General features: G+C 32.4%; 1 protein-coding gene across 1 annotated transcript in view; it reads right to left on the bottom strand.

The window, feature by feature from the left end:
- Positions 1–25,290, bottom strand: part of LOC142354029 (contactin-4-like) — a 330,197-nt gene that overhangs the window by 180,864 nt on the left and 124,043 nt on the right. The window contains exons 5-6 of the mRNA XM_075406293.1: positions 13,258–13,507; positions 11,783–11,998 (exon numbers count right to left, since the gene is read on the bottom strand). Of these exons, the coding sequence (XP_075262408.1) occupies positions 11,783–11,998; positions 13,258–13,507 (466 nt within the window). The remainder of the gene's footprint in view (positions 1–11,782; positions 11,999–13,257; positions 13,508–25,290) is intronic.

Here is a 25,290-nt window from a genome sequence, read left to right as displayed (position 1 = left end):
AATAGCCCCGTCAAAAACTGCCTTCACTAATTTGAAAAAGATCGTGACAAACAAAAAAGTTCCTTTCAAAACTAGAAAAAGATCCTGAGAAACAAAAAAGTTCCTTTCAAAACGAGTTTTACGTTGCTACGTCTGGCCGGTACTTTTGTATGCGTGTGAAAAATGGACACTCAATTTTGAGTCTAAGAAGCTCCTTGAAAGTGTTGAAATGTGGTATCTCAGGACAATGAAACGCATATACACAGCACACAAAACCAATGAATTTGTTTTAAGTAAAAACCAGAAAAGCCAGATGATACTAAGAGATACTGAAACTAGGCAACTTAAGTTTTTTGGACATGTTGTCAGAAAAGGCGAGTTGGAAGAAAACATTTTTTCCGGATACATCAACTGCAAAAGATCCAGAGGAAGAAATAGAAAGACATATCAGGATGGTATCTCGGAAAAATTAGGAAGAGGTCGATCCGAGTGCCTAAGAATCGCAAGGAAACGAGAAGAATGGAGACTTTTATGGAAAGCCTATGTCTGTGACCAGACACGGCACTAAAAGAAGAAGACACACAAAATCATCAGAATTTTCAATCCGAAGAACGCCGAGGACAAGGGAAAAGCCGTTTTTGTTTATTCAGTGCTCAACCAAACAACAACAGCAAAAATACGAGGCCAAAATAAACAATATTCTTTTAGAAAAACTGGAATATATTTTATGTTCTCAATATCATAAGGCCCATCAATCAATCGATTGTTTTCTAGTTACAATACTCATAAAACGCAAAAGTAGCAAAGAAATACAAACATTAACCAGAAATGCAGAACAAAAAAGAGATGGTCAGAAACATTCAAAATTAGAGAAACAGAATGAAATTTGACTTCATTTAATGAATTTTCTATGCCATCAAGGCTGACTCTATTTGGGTCTTTTTTACAGCCTTAAGGGTAATAGAGCTAGGGCCACTTATTTCTGCGCGCGAATTAGACTTATCTAATTCTACAGGACTAACCGACTCAGAACTGAAGAACTTCAATTATTACGGCGGCATATAAAAAGTAAGCTGGAGTCAAAGGTATACACTAGCTGTGTACTCCTAAAGCTGTGATAGCAAGTTTCCGGGGGCTGAGAACTGTGATTGTACGCGGAGGAAAGGGGTCCATCATTAATGCTCGAAATCGAAATCAGGAGCGCAATTCTAGATCACAAAAGAACTCCAGAAATTCTGAACCTGGAGTAAGATAGGCTGCCAGTGCTCTGAGATAGAGATCTACATTGCAGTGTGGCTGCATAGCATGGCTGTAGATCTCCTCTTCTGTCCAAGGAGTGTGGTTTGCAAGCTTCTCTGCAATCGAGTTGCAATTTAATAAATTGAGGATATGCCCGTACATAAACTTCGTTGCTTTTCTCTCGATGTATCGCAAATACTCTATTGGGACGAGTATTGTTCGATGGGTTACCACGTACAGTGGCATTAAGGGCAAATAATTTCTGATGCTGTCAAAATTTCTATGTCTCTTTGCAGTATGCCTTTGCAGGTTTCCTTCTCAGTTTGCAATCAGTAATTTGCAAGATTTATATTCAACAATTAATGTGCAATGTTTCACAGTGTCCATCACTCAAACAATGCTAAGTTGTAAACATTTTTTTTGAAATAGAAGTAAATATTATTTTATCTTTAATATCGAGCTCTGAGTAGACTGAGAAGTGGGTTTCTATAACCCCGTTGTCTTTCCCATCCGATGAGATATGATATGTTGTAATTTGTACGTAGTTTTTCTTTATTAGAGAATTTAATTCTTTCTTTCTTACACAATTCTTTCACAATGGGTGTACGCTAGTGTAAAGAGAAAATAACGAGGGAAGTATGAAACATAGCCGGCACATTGCCGGAAAATAGCCGCCGTTGACCCGCTTGACGCACAATGGGAATTGGGCTATATATGTTTATCCCGTTTCTTTTGAATTTGCTCTTTTGACTTTGACCGTATTCACTACATACGGTGAAGTAATTGAGAAGTCAAGCGTGAAAATTGTGACTTATTTAAAACGAAAAACGTGATCAAAAGGTAAAGCAAATTGAAAAAAAGGAGAGCGCCTAAATAATAGCCGTTGAGGGCCCGACGGCGAATATGAAAAAATATATATTTGAGAAAATTGGCGGTTTTCAAAAGGGCGATAAAAGGAGCGTCAAAATATTAATAATAGAAATATCTTATGAAAAGTTCAACCACATCACATCAACCAACGTTAACGTTAGCAGTAAAATTACCTATTTAATGAAGTAAAACAGAGAGTGTTGTAAGCGCAAAGAAAAAGCAAGAATCCTGACTTATGTAAAAACGAAAAACAATCAAAAGGTAATGTGCCTTTTTAAAAAATAGAGCGCCTAAATACCGGCGGCTATCAAGAAATCCAAATCGATTAAAGATGGCAGAAACACAAAATCATCAAGCACAACTCTGATGCAAAAACTTTACCGACTAACTGGGAACGAATCGCTCTTAATCGACAGGAGAGCGATTGGCTTTCTCAGTAGCTAGCTACGATTATAGGGAGAATAGCTTAAGCTTAATTGAAGGGGCGTGGGCGGAGCGCAGCTGGGGAGGGGGGTCGAGCGGTCTGGGTTACGCGTGGAAAGATGATCAGGCGGTGGGGATTGGGGTGAAGTGTGGGATGTGTATTTCAGAATAAAAGAATAAAGGCCGCCCTTCATACCATGAAATTGTCTTCTCAAAACAGTCTCCGCTGAGAGTATAGAAAGAGGAGAGGCTCTAAGAGCCCTTAATGTACTCCGGGCGCTCCCTGTGTATCCCGTTTTTGAGGACAACATTCATAACAGTCACACGAAAAATCGGTCAAGCGAAAAATTGCATTCAAAAAGACCACAGAACTTATATAGTTGCTACAAACTTTGAGGGCAATTAAAGGATCTTTTCCGTTTGTGCCCCCCGCCCAGCTTAGTGGTCGCATATTACTTGCAACCCCCAGACGCACGTGCCATATTTTTACATGATGATTTATTATGTAATAGCACGTGCTCTGTAACTGGGGGCGCAAAACGTACTGGGGGGGGGGGGGGGGGCACAAACGGAAAAGATCCCAATTAAAAAACTATATTGAAATTGTGCCACAAAAAATAATTAAAAAAAACTATTATAAGAAATTACAAGAACTTTTGCTATCACTTGGGGTTATTAATTTAGATTAAAGCCTTGGAAGACTTTAGAGAGCTCGAAAATTAACCGATTTACCGCACTGGTACAAATTTTTATCAATCAGATTATCAATTTTGTGATAAATGCATCTCTGATTTTTAATGAGTTGAAATGTCAGGCTGAAGACAAAACATACCCGGCAGATTGCCGGAAAATAGCCGCCGTTGATTCCCATAATTGATTTTTGTAGAAAAACATTTTTAAGTGCAATTTATTTTGATGTCATTTCGTAGTTGAACATACTCCAGTCTCTCAGTGAGAGGATACAGGGTCTATTATCAATACCAATAAGCATTATAGATAGTAACTCAAACTTATGAGAACAAAGTTCAAGTACCGGGCATCTAAAATTGGGCTTTATGGGTTTATCCCGTTTCTACTTCTGACTTCAATTTTTTATACTGACTCTCTTCATTTTGAATTGCATTGCTGAGCAACTGATGTTCAAAATCACTTTTAGCAGAATGAGAGAAGAGAGAAACTAGCCTGGAGAAGTCAAAAAGATTTCACGCAAAATGTCGAAAAAGCGGCAAAATGAGGTAACGCGAAAAAAAGTTCGACGAAGTAAAAAAACAGCAGGACAAGTCCTGACGTACAATTCAAAGAATTTTCATTGACTAAACAGAAAAACTAGACCTAGAATGGACTATGGGTGAATTGAGAAAACCATTTTAAAAAAAATAAGAAAAAACAGGAAATCAATGTCAAAATGCCGCATGTGAAAAACCACTAGCAAGAAATGAAAATTTAATTCAAACAAAAAACTAGGTCTAGAATGAGCTGTGAATGGATTGGGAAAACCATTTAGAAAGAAAATCCGATCTAAAAAATCGAAAAAAACAGTAAAAAATCAGAGTGAAATTGCCGCATGTGAATAAAAAACCACTACCGAGAAATCCAATTTTTGTTCAAACACCGTTTTCTCACTCTACTTTAAAATTGGAGCAAAAAAATTCGCACCGCAAAAGCAATCGCTTTTCCGCTCCATTTCCTGTTTCGGCGTGACCAAAATCACTACTCGAATTTGACGTCAAAAATCATGGAATTGTGTGAACAGATCTTAAAAAAAAAGACAGCGCCCCAAAACAATTCAAATTCTTTGAATTGTAACAAACATAGCAGGACAGGTCCTGAAATACAATCCAAAGAACTGAATGAAAAACTGAGAACTAATGTACCTGACCAGCAGATCAATTGAATAATCAGAGTCAAAAAGACAATCTCAAAAGTTGCGAAACTAAAATAATCAAACAAACAACAAAATATTCAAATCAAAAATTCTTGAAGCTTTTACCCAGAAGGCCCAATAGGATACAAATCAATATACTGATTAACTCACGTACAAGACTTGAAACAGATTTACTATCCACTAAAGGCAGAGAAAAATGGCAAACGCTCCAAAAAATGACAAGTGCAAAATGTGTAGTGCTCCCATGTGACCCATCTGCAACACCTAAAAAGTTTCGTTGGCCTGTAAAGATCGTTAAACTCAGAGAATAATAAAAAATTCAAAAAAAATTTAAAAAACAATGGCAAATTTTAACAAAACCTTGCTAAAATTCGTGATATTAACAACTTCAGTACCATTTCATTGTCTCCAGAGAATATCCAGTATCTCTTTTAAACTGAAAGATTTTCACTGGCTCATGATGATAAACAAATTTGGAGTCATTGTGAAATTAAAAAGTTGAGCAACTACTCTATGGCCAACAAAAAATTGTCACTAATTTAACACTCGTGTTATTAAATTGATAACCAATCCAATTCCTCTAGCAACTATGCAGTAACTTATTATCAAACCATAGCGGAGAATCCTTGGCCCATGGTGCCGGAAAACTCGCTGATGAAAAATTTTCAAAAAATCTTGATAAATTGAAACAAAACTGCTAAAATTCGAAGTTCCTTGGCTCTCGAGGATGAAAAAACCTAAACGACAGAAATTTTAAAAAAAATCTTGAAGAAAAGCAAGGTTTATCAAAAAATTGCTACAATTTGTGAGCTTTAAAATGTTGAAAAACTATACCATAGCCAATAAAAATTTGTCACTAATTTGGTATCAAACCCCTTAGGATGTTTTCTGGCCTTGGGTCCGGAAAGACCTGAATAAGAAAAAATTTTTGAAAAAATTTGAAAAAAATTGCACGTTTTGTCAAAAAAATGCTAAAATTTGTAATGTTAAAATGTTGAAGATCATTCTATTACAACTAGAAACTATGCAGTAACCTATTATAAAACCTTGGAGTAGGCTGCTTGACACCTAGGGCTGAAAAACTAAAAAAAATGACAAAAATTTTCAAAAAACTTGAAAATTGTAAACATTCGTAAAAATTTGCGCGTTTTTGTTTCGAGTACCAAAAGATATAGCGGAATGAGAGAAGAGAGAAACTAGCCTGGAGAAGTCAAAAAGATTTCACGCAAAATGTCGAAAAAGCGGCAAAATGAGGTAACGCGAAAAAAAGTTCGACGAAGTAAAAAAACAGCAGGACAAGTCCTGACGTACAATTCAAAGAATTTTCATTGACTAAACAGAAAAACTAGACCTAGAATGGACTATGGGTGAATTGAGAAAACCATTTTAAAAAAAATAAGAAAAACAGGAAATCAATGTCAAAATGCCGCATGTGAAAAACCACTAGCAAGAAATGAAAATTTAATTCAAACAAAAAACTAGGTCTAGAATGAGCTGTGAATGGATTGGGAAAACCATTTAGAAAGAAAATCCGATCTAAAAAATCGAAAAAAACAGTAAAAAATCAGAGTGAAATTGCCGCAAGTGAATAAAAAACCACTACCGAGAAATCCAATTTTTGTTCAAACACCGTTTTCTCACTCTACTTTAAAATTGGAGCAAAAAAAATTCGCACCGCAAAAGCAATCGCTTTTCCGCTCCATTTCCTGTTTCGGCGTGACCAAAATCACTACTCGAATTTGACGTCAAAAATCATGAAATTGTGTGAACAGATCTTTAAAAAAAAGACAGCGCCCCAAAATAATTCAAATTCTTTGAATTGTAACAAACATAGCAGGACAGGTCCTGAAATACAATCCAAAGAATTGAATGAAAAACTGAGAACTAATGTACCTGACCAACAGATCAATTGAATAATCAGAGTCAAAAAGACAATCTCAAAAGTTCCGAAACTAAAATAATCAAACAAACAACAAAATATTCAAATCAAAAATTCTTGAAGCTTTTACCCAGAAGGCCCAATAGGATACAAATCAATATACTGATTAACTCACGTACAAGACTTGAAACAGATTTACTATCCACTAAAGGCAGAGAAAAATGGCAAACGCTCCAAAAAATGACAAGTGCAAAATGTGTAGTGCTCCCATGTGACCCATCTGCAACACCTAAAAAGTTTCGTTGGCCTGTAAAGATCGTTAAACTCAGAGAATAATAAAAAATTCAAAAAAAAATTAAAAAACAATGGCAAATTTTAACAAAACCTTGCTAAAATTCGTGATATTAACAACTTCAGTACCATTTCATTGTCTCCAGAGAATATCCAGTATCTCTTTTAAACTGAAAGATTTTCACTGGCTCATGATGATAAATAAATTTGGAGTCATTCTGAAATTAAAAAGTTGAGCAACTACTCTATGGCCAACAAAAAATTGTCACTAATTTAACACTCGTGTTATTAAATTGATAACCAATCCAATTCCTCTAGCAACTATGCAGTAACTTATTATCAAACCATAGCGGAGAATCCTTGGCCCATGGTGCCGGAAAACTCGCTGATGAAAAATTTTCAAAAAATCTTGATAAATTGAAACAAAACTGCTAAAATTCGAAGTTCCTTGGCTCTCGAGGATGAAAAAACCTAAACGACAGAAATTTTAAAAAAAAATCTTGAAGAAAAGCAAGGTTTATCAAAAAATTGCTACAATTTGTGAGCTTTAAAATGTTGAAAAACTATACCATAGCCAATAAAAATTTGTCACTAATTTGGTATCAAACCCCTTAGGATGTTTTCTGGCCTTGGGTCCGGAAAGACCTGAATAAGAAAAAATTTTAAAAAAAATTTGAAAAAAATTGCACGTTTTGTCAAAAAAATGCTAAAATTTGTAATGTTAAAATGTTGAAGATCATTCTATTACAACTAGAAACTATGCAGTAACCTATTATAAAACCTTGGAGTAGGCTGCTTGACACCTAGGGCTGAAAAACTAAAAAAAATGACAAAAATTTTCAAAAAACTTGAAAATTGTAAACATTCGTAAAAATTTGCGCGTTTTTGTTTCGAGTACCAAAAGATATAGCGGAATGAGAGAAGAGAGAAACTAGCCTGGAGAAGTCAAAAAGATTTCACGCAAAATGTCGAAAAAGCGGCAAAATGAGGTAACGCGAAAAAAAGTTCGACGAAGTAAAAAAACAGCAGGACAAGTCCTGACGTACAATTCAAAGAATTTTCATTGACTAAACAGAAAAACTAGACCTAGAATGGACTATGGGTGAATTGAGAAAACCATTTAAAAAAAAATAAGAAAAAACAGGAAATCAATGTCAAAATGCCGCATGTGAAAAACCACTAGCAAGAAATGAAAATTTAATTCAAACAAAAAACTAGGTCTAGAATGAGCTGTGAATGGATTGGGAAAACCATTTAGAAAGAAAATCCGATCTAAAAAATCGAAAAAAACAGTAAAAAATCAGAGTGAAATTGCCGCATGTGAATAAAAAACCACTACCGAGAAATCCAATTTTTGTTCAAACACCGTTTTCTCACTCTACTTTAAAATTGGAGCAAAAAAAATTCGCACCGCAAAAGCAATCGCTTTTCCGCTCCATTTCCTGTTTCGGCGTGACCAAAATCACTACTCGAATTTGACGTCAAAAATCATGAAATTGTGTGAACAGATCTTTAAAAAAAGACAGCGCCCCAAAATAATTCAAATTCTTTGAATTGTAACAAACATAGCAGGACAGGTCCTGAAATACAATCCAAAGAATTGAATGAAAAACTGAGAACTAATGTACCTGACCAACAGATCAATTGAATAATCAGAGTCAAAAAGACAATCTCAAAAGTTGCGAAACTAAAATAATCAAACAAACAACAAAATATTCAAATCAAAAATTCTTGAAGCTTTTACCCAGAAGGCCCAATAGGATACAAATCAATATACTGATTAACTCACGTACAAGACTTGAAACAGATTTACTATCCACTAAAGGCAGAGAAAAATGGCAAACGCTCCAAAAAATGACAAGTGCAAAATGTGTAGTGCTCCCATGTGACCCATCTGCAACACCTAAAAAGTTTCGTTGGCCTGTAAAGATCGTTAAACTCAGAGAATAATAAAAAATTCAAAAATTTAAAAAACAATGGCAAATTTTAACAAAACCTTGCTAAAATTCGTGATATTAACAACTTCAGTACCATTTCATTGTCTCCAGAGAATATCCAGTATCTCTTTTAAACTGAAAGATTTTCACTGGCTCATGATGATAAATAAATTTGGAGTCATTGTGAAATTAAAAAGTTGAGCAACTACTCTATGGCCAACAAAAAATTGTCACTAATTTAACACTCGTGTTATTAAATTGATAACCAATCCAATTCCTCTAGCAACTATGCAGTAACTTATTATCAAACCATAGCGGAGAATCCTTGGCCCATGGTGCCGGAAAACTCGCTGATGAAAAATTTTCAAAAAATCTTGATAAATTGAAACAAAACTGCTAAAATTCGAAGTTCCTTGGCTCTCGAGGATGAAAAAACCTAAACGACAGAAATTTTAAAAAAAATCTTGAAGAAAAGCAAGGTTTATCAAAAAATTGCTACAATTTGTGAGCTTTAAAATGTTGAAAAACTATACCATAGCCAATAAAAATTTGTCACTAATTTGGTATCAGACCCCTTAGGATGTTTTCTGGCCTTGGGTCCGGAAAGACCTGAATAAGAAAAAATTTTTGAAAAAATTTGAAAAAAATTGCACGTTTTGTCAAAAAAATGCTAAAATTTGTAATGTTAAAATGTTGAAGATCATTCTATTACAACTAGAAACTATGCAGTAACCTATTATAAGACCTTGGAGTAGGCTGCTTGACACCTAGGGCTGAAAAACTAAAAAAAATGACAAAAATTTTCAAAAAACTTGAAAATTGTAAACATTCGTAAAAATTTGCGCGTTTTTGTTTCGGGTACCAAAAAATATAGCTCTTAAAACTGTCATAAAGATTAATTATTTCTTGAAAAAGACCTTTGTGAACTTTTGTAAACCTCTATTTTAGACTGGTCTAGCAAAAAATTCGAAAGACAAAAAACGCTCAAAAACTCCTAACAATGATCTCTTAACCTTGAAATACGGCCTTTCCAGTTACTTCACCACTCTAAGCACTTGGAAGACTACTAAACGCGGCTTAGGGCCTCTAATGAAAATTGATGCCCGCTGAGCTTTGCCGGTTTATCCCGTTTTGAAAGTTCAAAGTCATGAAAAAAGGTGTGAAACCATCTTACAAAAATAAAAAACATAGCCGGAAGAACTAGAACAACTATTGTGAAATCAGAACCTCCAAATGACAAAAAATATAAGGAAGAATAGAAACGGCAATCAAAAACCAAAAACCAATTGAATAAAAAAACTAGAAAAACTTAATGACTTTTTTAAGAGTACAAGGAAACATAATGCCGAAAAAAGTTCCTTTGCAATTAGAGCAATGAAAAGCTCGCGAAACGATGGGCAAGTTATAATAGGCTACGAAACTTGTCTAAGATTAAAAAAACTGCAAAAAAATAAGAAAAAATGGTTTAAAATTTCTCAATTTTTCTGTCAATTTTCTTAAGAAAAAAATAATTTATACCAAGAAAACTTTAACTTATTGGTATCTGAATATTCCTTAAATAACAGCCTTCTATTGAAATCCCACTTAACACGTTAAAACAAAAAAAACAGGCAAAAAATTATTAAATTTCGTCTAAAAATCAGCAAAACTGATCAAAAACCTCCAAATTATCATTAAACTCATATTAACTACTTGAAACCTTAAATTCCTATCAAAACCAGCCTAAAATTAATACAATATCATAATCAAACTTCATAACTATCAAAATTGCAAAAAACTGCTTTTAAAAGCCGCACGTGAACAACAAAAATTGTTATGTTAAAATGTTGAAGATCATTCTATTACAACTAGAAACTATGCAGTAACCTATTATCAAACCTTGGAGTAGGCTGCTTGACACCTAGGGCTGAAAAACTAAAAAAAAAATGACAAAAATTTTCGAAAAACTTGAAAATTGTAAACATTCGTAAAAATTTGCGCGTTTTTGTTTCGAGTACCAAAAGATATAGCTCTTAAAATTGTCATAAAGATTAATTATTTCTTGAAAAAGACCTTTGAACTTTTGTAAACCTCTATTTTAGACTGGTCTAGCAAAAAATTCGAAAGACAAAAAACGCTCAAAAACTCCTAACAATGATCTCTTAACCCTGAAATACGGCCTTTCCAGTTACTTCACCACTCTAAGCACTTGGAAGACTACTAAACGCGGCTTAGGGCCTCTAATGAAAATTGATGCCCGCTGAGCTTTGCCGGTTTATCCCGTTTTGAAAGTTCAAAGTCATGAAAAAAGGTGTGAAACCATCTTACAAAAATAAAAAACATAGCCGGAAGAACTAGAACAACTATTGTGAACTCAGGACCTCCACAAATGACAAAAAATATAAGGAAGAATAGAAACGGCATTCAAAAACCAAAAACAAATTGAATAAAAAACTAGAAAAACTTAATGACTTTTTTAAGAGTACAAGGAAACATAATGCCGAAAAAAGTTCCTTTGCAATTAGAGCAATGAAAAGCTCGCAAAACGACGGCCATGTTATAATAGGCTAAGAAACTTGTCTAAGATTAAAAAAACTGCAAAAAAAAAATAAAAATGGTTTAAAATTTCTCAATTTTTCTGTTAATTTTCTTAAGAAAAAAATAATTCACACCAAGAAAACTTTATTGGTATCTGAATATTCCTTAAATAACAGCCTTCTATTGAAATCCCACTTAACACGGTAAAACAAAAAAAACAGGCAAAAAATTATTAAATTTCGTCTAAAAATCAGCAAAACTGATCAAAAACCTCCAAATTATCATTAAACTCATATTAACTACTTGAAACCTTAAATTCCTATCAAAACCAGCCTAAAATTAATACAATATCATAATCAAACTTCATAAATATCAAAAGTTGCAAAAAAACTGCTTTTAAAAGCCGCACGTGAACAACAAAATTTCGCTCGCCTAGAGAAAATTTTTTCACACATCAATTTCTCGCTCTCTAAAAAATAGCGGTATGAACAAAAACCACTCTCTTTTCGCTCCGCTCTTCACTTTTGTTCAGCATCAAAATCACTCCAAATTTTTTCACGCGTTTCATTTCCCGCTTCAAAATTCACTCCAATAAAATTGATTAAAAAAAGGACTTCTCCAATACTCCTCTTCGAGTCGTAAAAAAGACAGCGCCCCAATACAATTCAAATTCTTTGAATTGTAAAAAAAATAAGAGCGCTATAATAGCCGGTTGAGAGGATGAGGGCGGCTATTAAACATCGAAATAAGTTTTCTGCGTACCCTGCTCGAAATCCACATGAGAGTGTGAGGTTGAATCCCCTTTGGACTTCGATTGAACTTTCTCTGTTGACTATGTTGGGTTCTTTGTCAGATGGGTAGCCACTCGTGAATGTCACTTCGATCGGGTTTGTAACTACCCAATCAAAAGCTCCATCCTGCTGGATGCGTTCAAAGATGTTCCGGAACAAACATGTGTAGATGCCAGTGTCTTGTGGTCTGGAAACAGATGATTTAAAATCTCAACAACTAACTTCGCAGTCTCTGATTGGTTGATAAAAATAGAAAAACATAAAACGACTAACGTCTGACGAATTACTCTCGAAAACCTGAGGAGGCAATCAATTTAGATGCAGAAACTTGAATAGTGAGGGGTTCGTCCTCGAGACTTCCCGGAGGACAGTCGTGGACAATAAGCACTAAGCTAAACGGGCTATGAACTATCATCTCTCAGAATCGGTTTTCTTTTAGCAACAGACTTGCTAAAAGTCTTGCTTAGCAACAGCAGAGCATTCAGCCTATTTCTGAATGCTCGCAATTCAAATCAATTAAAAAAATTCAAAAAGTCAAGGTGAAAAAGTCACTCGAGAAATGAAATCGAAAGAATGTCCTAGAAAACGACCAAGAAAAAAACGATCTAGCTAGCTTTAGCTTAACTGTCGGGGTGAAGTCAGGGGGGGGGGGGTTCAAACTCTAAGAACCTCCCTTCACAACATGAATTTATGTCCAGTTTAGTTGAATTGCATACTTAGAGAATAATACGAAAATTTGCCGCACGTCGAAAAGAACTCGCTGTCAAAAACGCAAAATCTGTTCAAACACAAATTCGAAAACACAACTTTAAATGCAATTTGAAAAAAATTGACGCTTAGATAATAGCCTTTGAGAGACTGACTGACGGTGACTATTAACAATGAACGAACAAAAAAACATCGTTAATTCCTCTATTACATATAAGAATAAAATGCAAATGGTAAAGAGGCAATGTACAGTTAAGACTATATCATTATGTAATTTTTTTTAAAAAAAAACATTAAATTAGTTATTTAAAGAACTGGACTTTACATTAGTAAAAAGCAGGCTTAAACTTTTTTGCACAATTTTTTATTTTAATATTTATAACCACTTGCTTTGATCGAAAAGAGATGTCAATGTAGAAAGAGAATTCAACGAATAACAAAGCAAAAATTTGTCACCATGACTCCTCTTTGAGTCACAAAGAGCATTGTAAAAAGACAGCGCTCCAATTCAATTCTTTAAACTGTAAAAAAAGGAGCGCAATAACAAGGGGCCTTTACTTTTCAATTTTTTTTTCAAATGTGCGTCATTTGTATCTAACACAATAATATACAGCGAATACCTAGTTGTACAAATAGATATCAGTCTTGTGTTCGAATAGATCGTAAAGTAATATCAGCCAATTCTATCAAACAGTAAATAGAGTAACGTTTCCAGCCTTCAAATTGAATTGTACTAACGTTGGCTGCAAGAAGTACAGGTCACCCTTTCTTGGGTCAATGAACTTGAAAAAGTGGCTTCTTTCTGTGATATACTCCTCCCTCTGCACATTACCCAGTCCAGTATATGTCCTCTTCCACATAAACTCCAGCCCTGGTACCCCCGCGGGAGGCGTATTCTCGTTTTCACACATGAGTATCCGTGTCTCAGTACTCTCGAATAGTTCTCGCATCTTACTAGCTGGCCTCCTGTTGCGTTTTGCCGGTGTCGCTAAAAGCCAATTCATCAGCGATTAATCAGAGATTAAATTCACCTTAGTTAAAGTTAATTAACCGTCTCGCCAAATTTTAAGAAACTATTTAATCTTCACATTAATTCAACTATACAATAATTTTCGACCATTTTCATAAAACATCTAACATCAACCCAATAAAGACCGCAATTCCTATAAAACTTGGAAATTGCAAAGGTGCTAAAAAGCGTTCAACAGGGAAAATGGCAAAAAATGCTATCTTAAAGTCTAATAACTGCCTTAGATGGCCAAAAACGCTTCCAAACATGATAATATTAGCCAAAATAATTGAGACACACGTTTGGTTTAAAAAGATTTAAAACAAAAAACCGCTTTGAAAAAGCAGAAAAAAGTTTTCTCGATAGAATCCTTAGAATAATGCACGAACAAAAACACTCTCACGCACTGCTTTTGAGATTTGTTCAGCAGTTTGAACTACAAACTCGTTTTCACGTGCAGCATTTGACTTCGCATCCTGTAAAAGAATTCACCGATTAAAAAATAGATCTTAACACCTCTTCCAGTCGCTGAAAGGAGAGCGCCTGAATAATAGCCGTTGATGAACATTAAAGAACATCATTTTCGGTGCACTTATGATAAATTATCGGTAGTAGCGCGTTATTGAAAACAGTTAGTTCAAAGTTGACAAAATTCATGAGTTTCAAAGTTGCAATTCAAAATTTTGTTATCAATTGGAATTTTATAAAGCGTTATACTGAAGACAACAATTGTGCTTGGAGGTTAACATTTAGTTGTGGAAACTACTGCTCAAAATAACTAAATTGAATTAACTGTAAATTGGCTGAAACATCTTGTCTTTATTTATCTAAACCCTTCATTATAATATTATTTAGTTCAATCGGTGCTACTGCAGAGTTGAACTAATGCCTGCTCTACTACTCAAAAAGTGCGCCATTAAAATTGACAACTTCATATCTAAATTAATATGATCCTTGACTGCTGTTCAGAGCATTTATAGTCCTGCTGAGAATTTGATCAACTCTGCGATAGCACCGATTACTTAAGTTGTTAAGCGCCCGCCGAATTATTGGTGATACTGTACTTTGGGATTAGGCTATCTTTTTCGGCCTCTTTTCTCGCCGCCGTTGCTTGTGGAGAGTTGCCAAAAAATTGCGTCTAATCATCTGCAGTAAAGCGTAACTTCTACTACTGTTGTAATCGCAGCAAAATTGCTTAAAAATATTACCACATGAAGGGTGTTAGTAGTGGATAAAACAAGGAAACCAACCACCAGTAAAATTTGACCCTTTCTCCTAACGCTAATCGCGCATGTCGAATAGGGCCAAATTTTACTGCTTGTTGGTTTCCTTGTTTTATCCACTACTACATATTCACTCTAAGTCTAACATTAAATTATGAAATGGCTTAATTCTAGAAAATAATAATAAACTCGTTTGCATATTCACCACTTTTTCGGTTTTTTCACACTTTTGTGTTAAATCTTTTAGCATATTCCTCGAATCTATCTTTGGTATGTGTATATCTATATCTATGTAAATAATTACATAATCTACACAATTTTTAAATCTAAATCCGCTGATGTGTTGATTTTCATTACACATAATACAAGTTATATACACAAGTTAATATACACTAGGATCATTATAATGTATATTCATATGATTAATATATTCTATATTCTTAAAGTAACCCTTACAGATATAACCTTCAATTAAACTATCTAAACATTTATCACAACATTTTCTCCATGATTTATCTTTACAACCACCACATTTTACTGATGTAGACATTTTTAATTTGCATGTTTTCTAAAATGAATTTTTTGTCTATAAAAATGAAGATGTCTAAAGTAGAAAACCTAAACTTTTGTTATACTTGTGATTTGGCCTTTGAAACAAGGAAACAATTGTCAAACACAATTTAAGTAATGAACACTTAAACAGGGCGAGAAAGGAGAATGAGTATGAAGTGGAAGATGAAATCTTGGAGAGGATGTATAATCCAGATGAAGATGATTATATTCTCAAACCTAAGATAATACTAAGAATATTATTAAAACTAAAACTGAAACTAAGCTAAAACTAAAACTGATAGTGAAACATCGGTGAAACCGCTTCGCGGATGGTCAAAGACCCATGGTGATAATAATAACTACAACAGAATTAAATATTAGTGTAAAGAATGTCATGAAGAATTTAGAAATAAAATAGCGCTAACTACTCATTCATATAGTCATAATCGCAAGTATCTAGAAAACACAGAATACTTTGATATAAACTCTAGCCAGAACATGAGAGAATTTTATATTACTGATAAAGCTGGAAATTACATTGAAGACATAGACGAAGCCATTAATAACTCTTTAGAAGAAATTAAAAACTGTTACCAGTATAGAAAAGTTAAGAGTTTTAAATATAAGATCACAGCAGTGTGAATATAAAAAGAGAACCAAAGAAGTTAAAACTACTAAAATATTTTTCAACACTGACTATATTATTAATAACGCAATATATGAAAATGGAGACTTCACTCAATGGTTAAACTTTGAAAAGGAAATATATGAGGGTTATGGCTATGACTTTGCGTTTCTCGGATTAGTAAGTATTCAGATACATATTGAACCAACTAAAGCATTTATTGGTAGTTATATAGATTTACCCCCCGATCTCAAAAACTAAATCAATATTGAATATACGGAATTCCAAATATAACTGCTTGCAACTGGCTATTTCTGCTTGGCTATATCCTGCTATCGATCAGCGAAGTGGCTTTCTCAATAATGCAACACGTGAGAGTAAATATGTAAATAATCTAATTGAAACACGACAACGAGATGAAGATGACTTCGGCTATATATTAAGAATACAAAAATTGTACAATATTAATATTTGGGTATACACACCTTGTGGTGGGGCTAAAGTAGAATTGTTTAAACCAGTGGATGATTTTGATAAAGATAGAAAAGATGTCAGAATATTGGTTTGGGGAGACGGTACTACAGAACACTGTGCTCTAATTAAAAACATAGAAACCTTGTTAGAACGACCTAATAAAAATAACATTAAATATTATTACTGTGATAGATGTACATATTGGTTTCATTCACAAATTAAATACGACAAACATGAATGCAGCAACTCTTTCAAACCCGAGGTTGTTTGTCCTTAGAAGAAAATTACTTTTATAAATGAACACAAACGTCAGAATATAAAAAATATTATAACTGCTGATATAGAATGTTGTGTCACCAACGTCTCGACCTCAACTAGCAAATATGTAATAGCTGAACACATACCAATAAGTGTGGGTTACATCTGGCAGTGTAATTTCAAATACTATTTCGGTCTTAATTGTATCAAAAGATTTGCTAGTGATCTATTAGAAATTGAGACTGAGAATAACTTCAAGCGCAACAAACAAATGATGTTTAATGAAGAAGATAAATTATATCAAGAAACTAACAACACTTGTCATATCTGTAGTAAAATATGTATTAATAAAGTAAGAGATCAATGTCATGAAACTGGTAAATATAGAGGACCAGCATGTAGAATATGTAATCTGAGGTACAACAAAACTTCATTCCTGTAATATTCCACAATGGCTCTGGCTACGACTTCAACCTACTATACAGTGAACTCTTTAAACAGAATAATGATCAAAGAAAAGTAGATAGCATACCACTAGTTGCTGATAAGTCTAAGATGTTTAGCATTGGTTGTCTTAAAAATTCTTAGATAGTTATAACTTCTTAGCTATGCCTCTAGATCAAATCGCAAAGATATACGGCTGTAAAACTAAAACATTATATCCATATGAATACTTTGGTTTGGACTCGTATGATGAAGTTATAGGTAATCGAAAATAGAAGACTTCAAATCCTCTCTCTCGAATAAATTACCAACACAAGAAGAAGTCGATATCTTTAATAAAGACAACAGTCAGAAAACTGGTAAAGATCTAACTATAGAGTATTTACAAAATGTGGAAATATTAGACTACTGCATGAATGAATATGTTCAGCTAAGTATGAAAGAAGTCAAGCTCAATCCCCTACACTATGTAAGTCTCCCAGGCTACAGTTTTGATTGTTGGTTAATGTCAAGCGGTCTAACATTAGATACATTACAAGATAAACAAATGCTAGATGATTTTGTTGAAGCAAAGAGAGGGGGCATATGGGGTATAATGGGAGATAGATATGTTAATAGTAATAATATCTGGTACGTAGACGCGAATAACCTATACGGCTATGCAATGATTCAAAAGCTACCTTATAAGGATTTCCAGTTTACTACTCCTACTCTTGATACTTTATTAAATACTCCAGATAATAGTGATCATGGTTACTATATAGTTTGTGATATTGACTATACTGATACATGTAAAGATAGAACAGAGCAACTAGCACCAATGCCCAATAAGAGAAAGATAAATGATAATGAATTGGGATACCGAGAAAGAAAGGCAAAATAAAAACAGAGAAATTAATCTCAGACCAAAACAACAAAACAGAATACATGGTTCATTATAGGATGTTAAAGTTCTATGTTAAGATGGGTGAAAAATTAACTAAAATTCATAGGGTAATTAAATTTAAACAAGATTACATATGTAGAGACTATATTCAAAACAAAACTAATAAAAGAGCAAAAGCAAAAACTGAAGCGGAAAAGGATGTAAGGAGATTAATGAACAACTCACTATATGGAAGAATGTGCATGAATCCTTTACACTTCCTTCAAAGTAAGTTCTTACATGATGAAGAAAAGATTATGAAAAGTATAAGTAAACCAACATTTAAGAATATAACAAGATATAAAGATTATAACCAAATTGAATATGTAAAGAAAAAAATAGAATCATATCCAGTATATGTAGGTGTTACTATCTTAGAATTAAGTAAAATACACATGTATGATGTATTCTATAATATTCTTCAACCATCTCTCAAAGATCTACAACTCCACTATATGGATACTGATAGTTTTGAATTAAGTTATACCGAAGGTAAAGTTAGTGACGAGCACATGGATCTGTCCAATCTGGAGCCACCAATCAAAACTAATAATAAAGTCCCTGGTAAAATCAAACATGGAATGGGAAGTAATGTCACAGCAGAGTTTGTGGCACTAACACCAAAGACATATAGCTTCAAAGACTGCCCAAATAAAACTAAAGAGAAAGGAATAAAGAATTGTAACAATGATAAACATGAAGAATATTATAATGCACTAATGTATAACACAGAGAGAACTGTAGATGAATGTAGAATACAAAAAGTTGGTGATAACATGACAACAACAGAAACAAGTAAGATTAGTCTAAGCACATTTGATGATAAAAGATTTTATGTAAATAATATTAAAAGCTATCCTCATGAGAATCTATATCTATTCAAAAGAGATCTAGTAAATAAAATTAAAAATACTACTTTAGAGCTATTAATAAAATTAGGGTTAGATGTAAGTAAAGAATCTTTAGAACCATTAATAAATAATATTTTAGAACTAACTATTAATGATGATAGAATGTTAATTGAAGCTGCTATTAAACTATAAAATGATCTGTGAATATAAAAATAATTAGTAGTTAGTAAAATTATAGATCTAATTCATACATAGTACAATATTGTTTTTATATTATAGATCTAATTCATACATAGTATAATAAAATTTTTCAACATATAAAAATGGCTAAGCTAAATAAACTTATAGAATTAAAGTCTAGAAAAACAAAACAGAAGAAAAAGATTAGAAGATAAATTAAAACAACAAGAATATTATGGTGAAATAAAAGAGCTATTTGATCCAGTAACTAAAACTTTAAATGTAAACAATGAAGCAATGCAAGCTCTTCAAAACCAAACATTAGCACCACTCGAGGACAATACTAATACATTAAAGAGTGTGGAGCACTAAAGAAAAAGTAGCTTTCTTGATAACAAGCCTCTCTCTTATCACCCTCACCTATTTCACCTGTAAAAATAAAAGATGATAGAGGTAAAACATTTGATTTAGACAATGATATGATTGATATTCTATTACTAATGGGTAAGCAAACAAATAAACAATTCCAATTAATATCAGTTGATCCAAATTCAAACAAATTTTAAATAAATGGTGTAGATGTATCCCTAGTCCCTGATGGTAAAAAAATGAAAGGTAAAGTCTATGATTTTTCTAAGGGCTTTGCTTTATTCATTACTAATAAAGATGTAACCGAAAGAGATATAACAATTTCTAAGGGATATTGGTTATAAACAATGAGGAGATACTAAAAGTAATAGATCAAAACTTATAAGAAGAATGTTTGCTAGTATCGGTGAACCCACTTCTCATGTTATATCAATACCAACCTCCAGTGAAGATGAAATATATCGTCGTGATACTAGTGATTATGAATAAGGGATTGTAGTAGAAGAACAAAAAACTGATTATGAGACATAAACAAATAGAAGCTAGTGGTCTTAGCAAAGCCGACCCAAATAATTTAGTAGAAATACTAGAATTATTAATACTAGAAACAAAAGCTGGTCATGATGGATTATATGATGAAATGCTAGATATATCTAAGCAACTATTATCTATGAATATTATTAATCAAGAGCAACTGACAATTTTGTTTTTAATTATGGTAAAAAAATAATGGTGGAAACACAACAACAAGACACAATTAAAACTAAACACCAACTATTAGCTAAAGAAGTATTCAGTCCTCAAATAAGAAAGTTAAGAAGAGAAAGAATAATACCATTATATAAAGATGAAACATGGTCAGCTGATTTGATAGACAAATCATCTCTAAGTAAATACAATAATAATTATAAGTTTATATTAACAGTTATAGATATATTCACAAAATATGCATGGGCTATTCCATTAAAGAATAAATCTGGTTTATCTATAACTAATGGCTTTAGAATAGTATTAAGTGAAAATCCACAGGGTGGCTCTGAAAGTCGAAAACCAGAAAAGTTTTGGGTAGATAGAGGTAGTGAGTTTTATAATAAAACATTTAAATCTTTACTTAAAGAATATGGGACAAAACTATATTCTACTTATATTGATTTAAAGCTGTGTTTATAGAGAGATTCAATAGAACATTATTACATATAATTAATAAACCAATGTTCATCAATGGTGATGGTAATTGGGCAAATACACTAAATGCTGCAGTCATAACATATAAAAATAACATTCATTCAGCAATTATTATGACACCAGTTGATGCTTCCAATAATCCTGATAAAGTTAGATACTATGTTAAATCTACCAAAGCAACACCAAAATCTAAACTTGGTGATTATGTTAGAAATGCAGATAAACGTAATATCTTCTCTAAGGGATACAATTCGAATTGGAATAGAGAGACAACCACCAACGTATAAAATAGAAGATATTAATGGTGAGATAATAGAAGGTAAATATTACGAACAGGAATTATTAAAATCCGAGTTTGACTTTGAATCTAATAATAAAGTTTTAGAATCATTAAATATAAATCTTTCTGTAAATAAATACAAAGATGACAAAAAATAGATTTAACCAAGCGAAACATCAATGGCAAAGCATGGCCGGAGGTCCATCGGTGAGCTTAACAGTAAGTAAGGCTCGTGGGTTATTCCTAGAAGATAATGATAATATTGATATGAAGGATACCTATAAAATTACAAATGTACATCCTCCGATAGATGAAAAAGATGTTGTTAATAGAGAGTATTGTAACAATAACTTATTATCTTCTAATTATAAAATAAATATTTTAAGTAAAAACTGAACTAAGAAAAGGTAAATTTGAAGAAGTTACAATTGGCCGACTAAATGCAAACATTATTGGTTTGCCATCATCTACAACCAATGAGGATACTGTATGGATTGATGGTGATACAGTTGAACTAGTTTCTCTTAACTCATCTTATATATCCACATTAGCCAATAAGTTGACAGAAGTTGAAACTAATATTGTTCATTTTGGCAACAAAGTTTCCGCTGATACCATTTCTGAATATAATGAATTAAAAGTGGACTTTGATAACAATAAGTTTAATCAGTCAATTACTAATATTCAATTAGGTGATGCATGTGTTGATAGATGGAGAGGTTTAAGAGAAGACCATATAATAATGATGAAGATTATTTAAGAGAAGACCATATATTAATAGTTATAAACTATATAATAGCTATATTACTAGAAAGTAGGCTAGTAGACAATAAAGAACAAGCAAGACTAGAGATGCATTATGATTTTAAACAAGAAGATATAATGAAGAATATTGAGAGTTATTTTACTAATGGAAATGACCAATCCAACAGCACCGAGTGAGATTACTATATGCCAACTTGTCAACCGTTAATGAACAATACATAAACGATAAAATCGTAGCTAATAATAAATTTAACAATATTAACATAAAAGATATTAGAAATTATTATGAAACTGAAACTAATAACTATAAAAAGAAGTAGATATAAAAAATATATTAACGTAGCTGAGATAACAGAAAAACTATTATCATCAATTGCAACAACGGCAACAACAACATCAGTTGCATTAACAGGTATAGGATTACCTTAATCTATACCAACAGCTTTTGCTACAGCAACTGTTTGTGGTTCATTATCAAAAACAATTAATAGTAAAATAAGAAATAAAATCATAAAGTATTCACAAATGTATATTTTAAGTAAACAGTTTAGCGACAAGTTTAATAAACTATATACTAAATCATTGAATGATAATAAAATAGATAATGATGAATATAATGAAATAGTCACGGTATATGAAGAACATAAGAAGAATCGGCGAAGCCGCAACTCCGTTGATAAGAAAAATAAGTTGTGTTTTTTTTAGACTGAAGCTATTAGTGCTTAGTAATAACAATGTTTTTAGTAATAATAATATTAGTATTAATATTTATCCGCGAAGCGGTTACAACGCTCAGGGAACCTGCTTCGCAGATAGGGCTTCGCCCATGTTTCACTATCGGTAAGATTAAAGCTATAGTCTTAGTCTTAACCTTAGCCTTAGCCGTAACTAAATTATCTTTTCTTTGGACCTAAGTATAAACCTCTTCTTTTTTGTACTACCTTTATACCTTCACCAGTAGTTGCAAATTTTATTAAATCAGGTGTGGCTGATAAAGCAGCTCTAGGGTTTCTAGATGCAGCTGCACTTCCTATTTTACTTGCTATTTCTAATGCTCTTACTGGATTATTAGCAGCCTTCTTTCCAAAGCTAACTGTAGCTCTACCAACATTTTTAAAATCTTTCAATCCCTCTGCTTCTATTGTTGCATCACTGACAGTCATTGACTTATTTCTCTTACATTTAACACAATTACCTTTTAACATCTTAGTACCTTTTGAAGTAATAAAACCTCTTATGTTATTAGTACCACTATAATGTCTACCTCCTACACAATAGGAATTAGTTTTGAACTTATTTAAAAGGCTCATTTCTATTTATAAAAAATAATGGAAGTTAAAAAGTATAATCCTTTTATCGTTGTAAATAAATATAAACCTAAAGCTAAAGCCAAACCACTACCTAAACCTAAAGCTAAACCGAAACCCAAGACTATGAGTAGAATAGAGGCTAGAGGCTTATCTCTAGAGAATAAAAAGAAATTAGATATTATTTATGCTAAGGTTTTTGTTAAGACAAGTAGGAAATAGTTATAATTATAACTATAATTAAGAGATTATATCAACCATCTTATTACCATCACTATTAACACTAATAGCCTTTCTAGTTAATACTAATTAATGACATATAACATCGGCAACTGCAGCACTAAATTTAAAATTAAGTTGTATTGGTGGTGGGCCTATATGATCACTTTGATATCTAGTATCGAATACATATATTCTATAATTACTTTTGAATGTTCTATGATTTAAATATGGTTTTATATTAAGTGGTAGCCCATTATAATCTTTATTAAAATTAACAATCTCTTTAAACGCTTCATTATAATTATTGGTACCATAATTAATATTCATTCTATCCTCAGGATAAAACTCACTACCAATCTTACAATAACATTCAGTAACATTCATTATATCAAATGTAATTGAATCATGAGTTTGTTCATTAATATTATTATTTTCAAAACCAATTATTATATAATGTGGTCCTTCCATACCACTTTCCAGACCTAGATCAAACAAGAAGTTGGTAGCATTCGGTACATTCTTATAAAATGTCTTTCTTTCATAATAACCAAAGTCTACATTATTCTTTTTACTTAAACCCTTTTGTACAATAATTCTATTGTCATTGCTAGGATCAATGCTAGGCACACACCACGATATATCTCTGAGATCTATATTAGCATCATTACCAACTGCATCAGCATCAGCATTAACTCTAAAAAGAGCTCTATCATTATTATTTCTTTTTAAAATTAGTTTAAATCCGAAACCATATATAATCTTTTCTAATACATTTACAAAACCAAATAGATCACTCATCTTAATCATCATGTACATATGACCTCGTTCTTTGACCATCATGTACATATGACCTCGTTCTTTGTACATATGACCTATGTACATATGGTCACTTTTAAGTTGACTATTGCCTTGATCTCTAACAAAACCACTCTCATCAGTACTAGTTAATAACTTATACATCAATAGATTAGGATGACAATGATCTATATATTCAATAGTCCTCCCACCACTAGTTTCAAGCTTGAGTGAACTAAACAATGCCATCATACCATAATTGACTAATCTGATATTAGCATTATTAGCAAATACACCACCAGCATCATCTAATACAACAAACTCTATCTCTAGATACGAGTCACCCAAATTTAAATGGTTCTCTTATCTATTGAGAATGATATTAATATTAGTATTAACCGTATTCATTGTTGCTAGATTATTAGGTTTATATTTTATAATCTTACTTTTGTGTATATCATTATTATAAACATAAGTTGTATCCAAATTAAAGTTCATTTTTATAATCCAAAATTTAACTTTAACTATAACTATAATTATAACTATGACTAACCAAAGCTATAATTATAACTATGTGGCTTCGCCCATGTTGGGGAACCAGGGCCGTAGGCCCCTTCATCATAAATATAATCTAATATTTGAACATAAAAAATGACTGACAACTTAATTCTATATGAATTACAAAAGATACATGAAACTCTAACTAAAACTAACGAAGAGCATACACTTAACTTTAGAATGATAAAGCCAACAGAAAAATTTAACTTTAGTGAACCTATACTTCAAACCTAACTCATCAGAATTAGGTTTAATTAGATTATCTGTTTATAATTCTGTGTTTAATGTGAATAGAAGGAACAATCAATTCTTATATGAAGGCGAAGTTTTAGCTGTTATACCAGGTGCATATGAATTAATCGAAATAGCAAAATTAATAAGAGAAGAAACTAATGGTAATGTTATAATAGAACCTGATAAGAATACAATGAAATGTAAAATGGAAGTATTACAAGATGTTAATAATTTTGATGTAGAAAACTCGGTGGCATCATTACTAGGATTTGATAAACAAATATATTCAAGAGGTAAGTATACTACAAATAGAATTATTGATATAATGGGTTTCAAAACAATTAATATTCATTGCAATATTATATTAGGAGCTAAATATAATGGTAAAGAAACAGATATATTATATACATTTAATTTAACAGAACCACCAGGTTACTTGATAAATATTATACCAACTAGTATATTATATCAAAATGTAACTAATGATAGAATACAATATAGAGTTTCATATTAAA

This window comes from Convolutriloba macropyga, chromosome 15 (assembly GCF_964194025.1).
Source record: "Convolutriloba macropyga chromosome 15, txConMacr16.3, whole genome shotgun sequence".
Taxonomy (NCBI): Eukaryota; Metazoa; Xenacoelomorpha; order Acoela; family Convolutidae; genus Convolutriloba; species Convolutriloba macropyga.
This window is presented reverse-complemented; position numbering and strand designations above follow the sequence as displayed.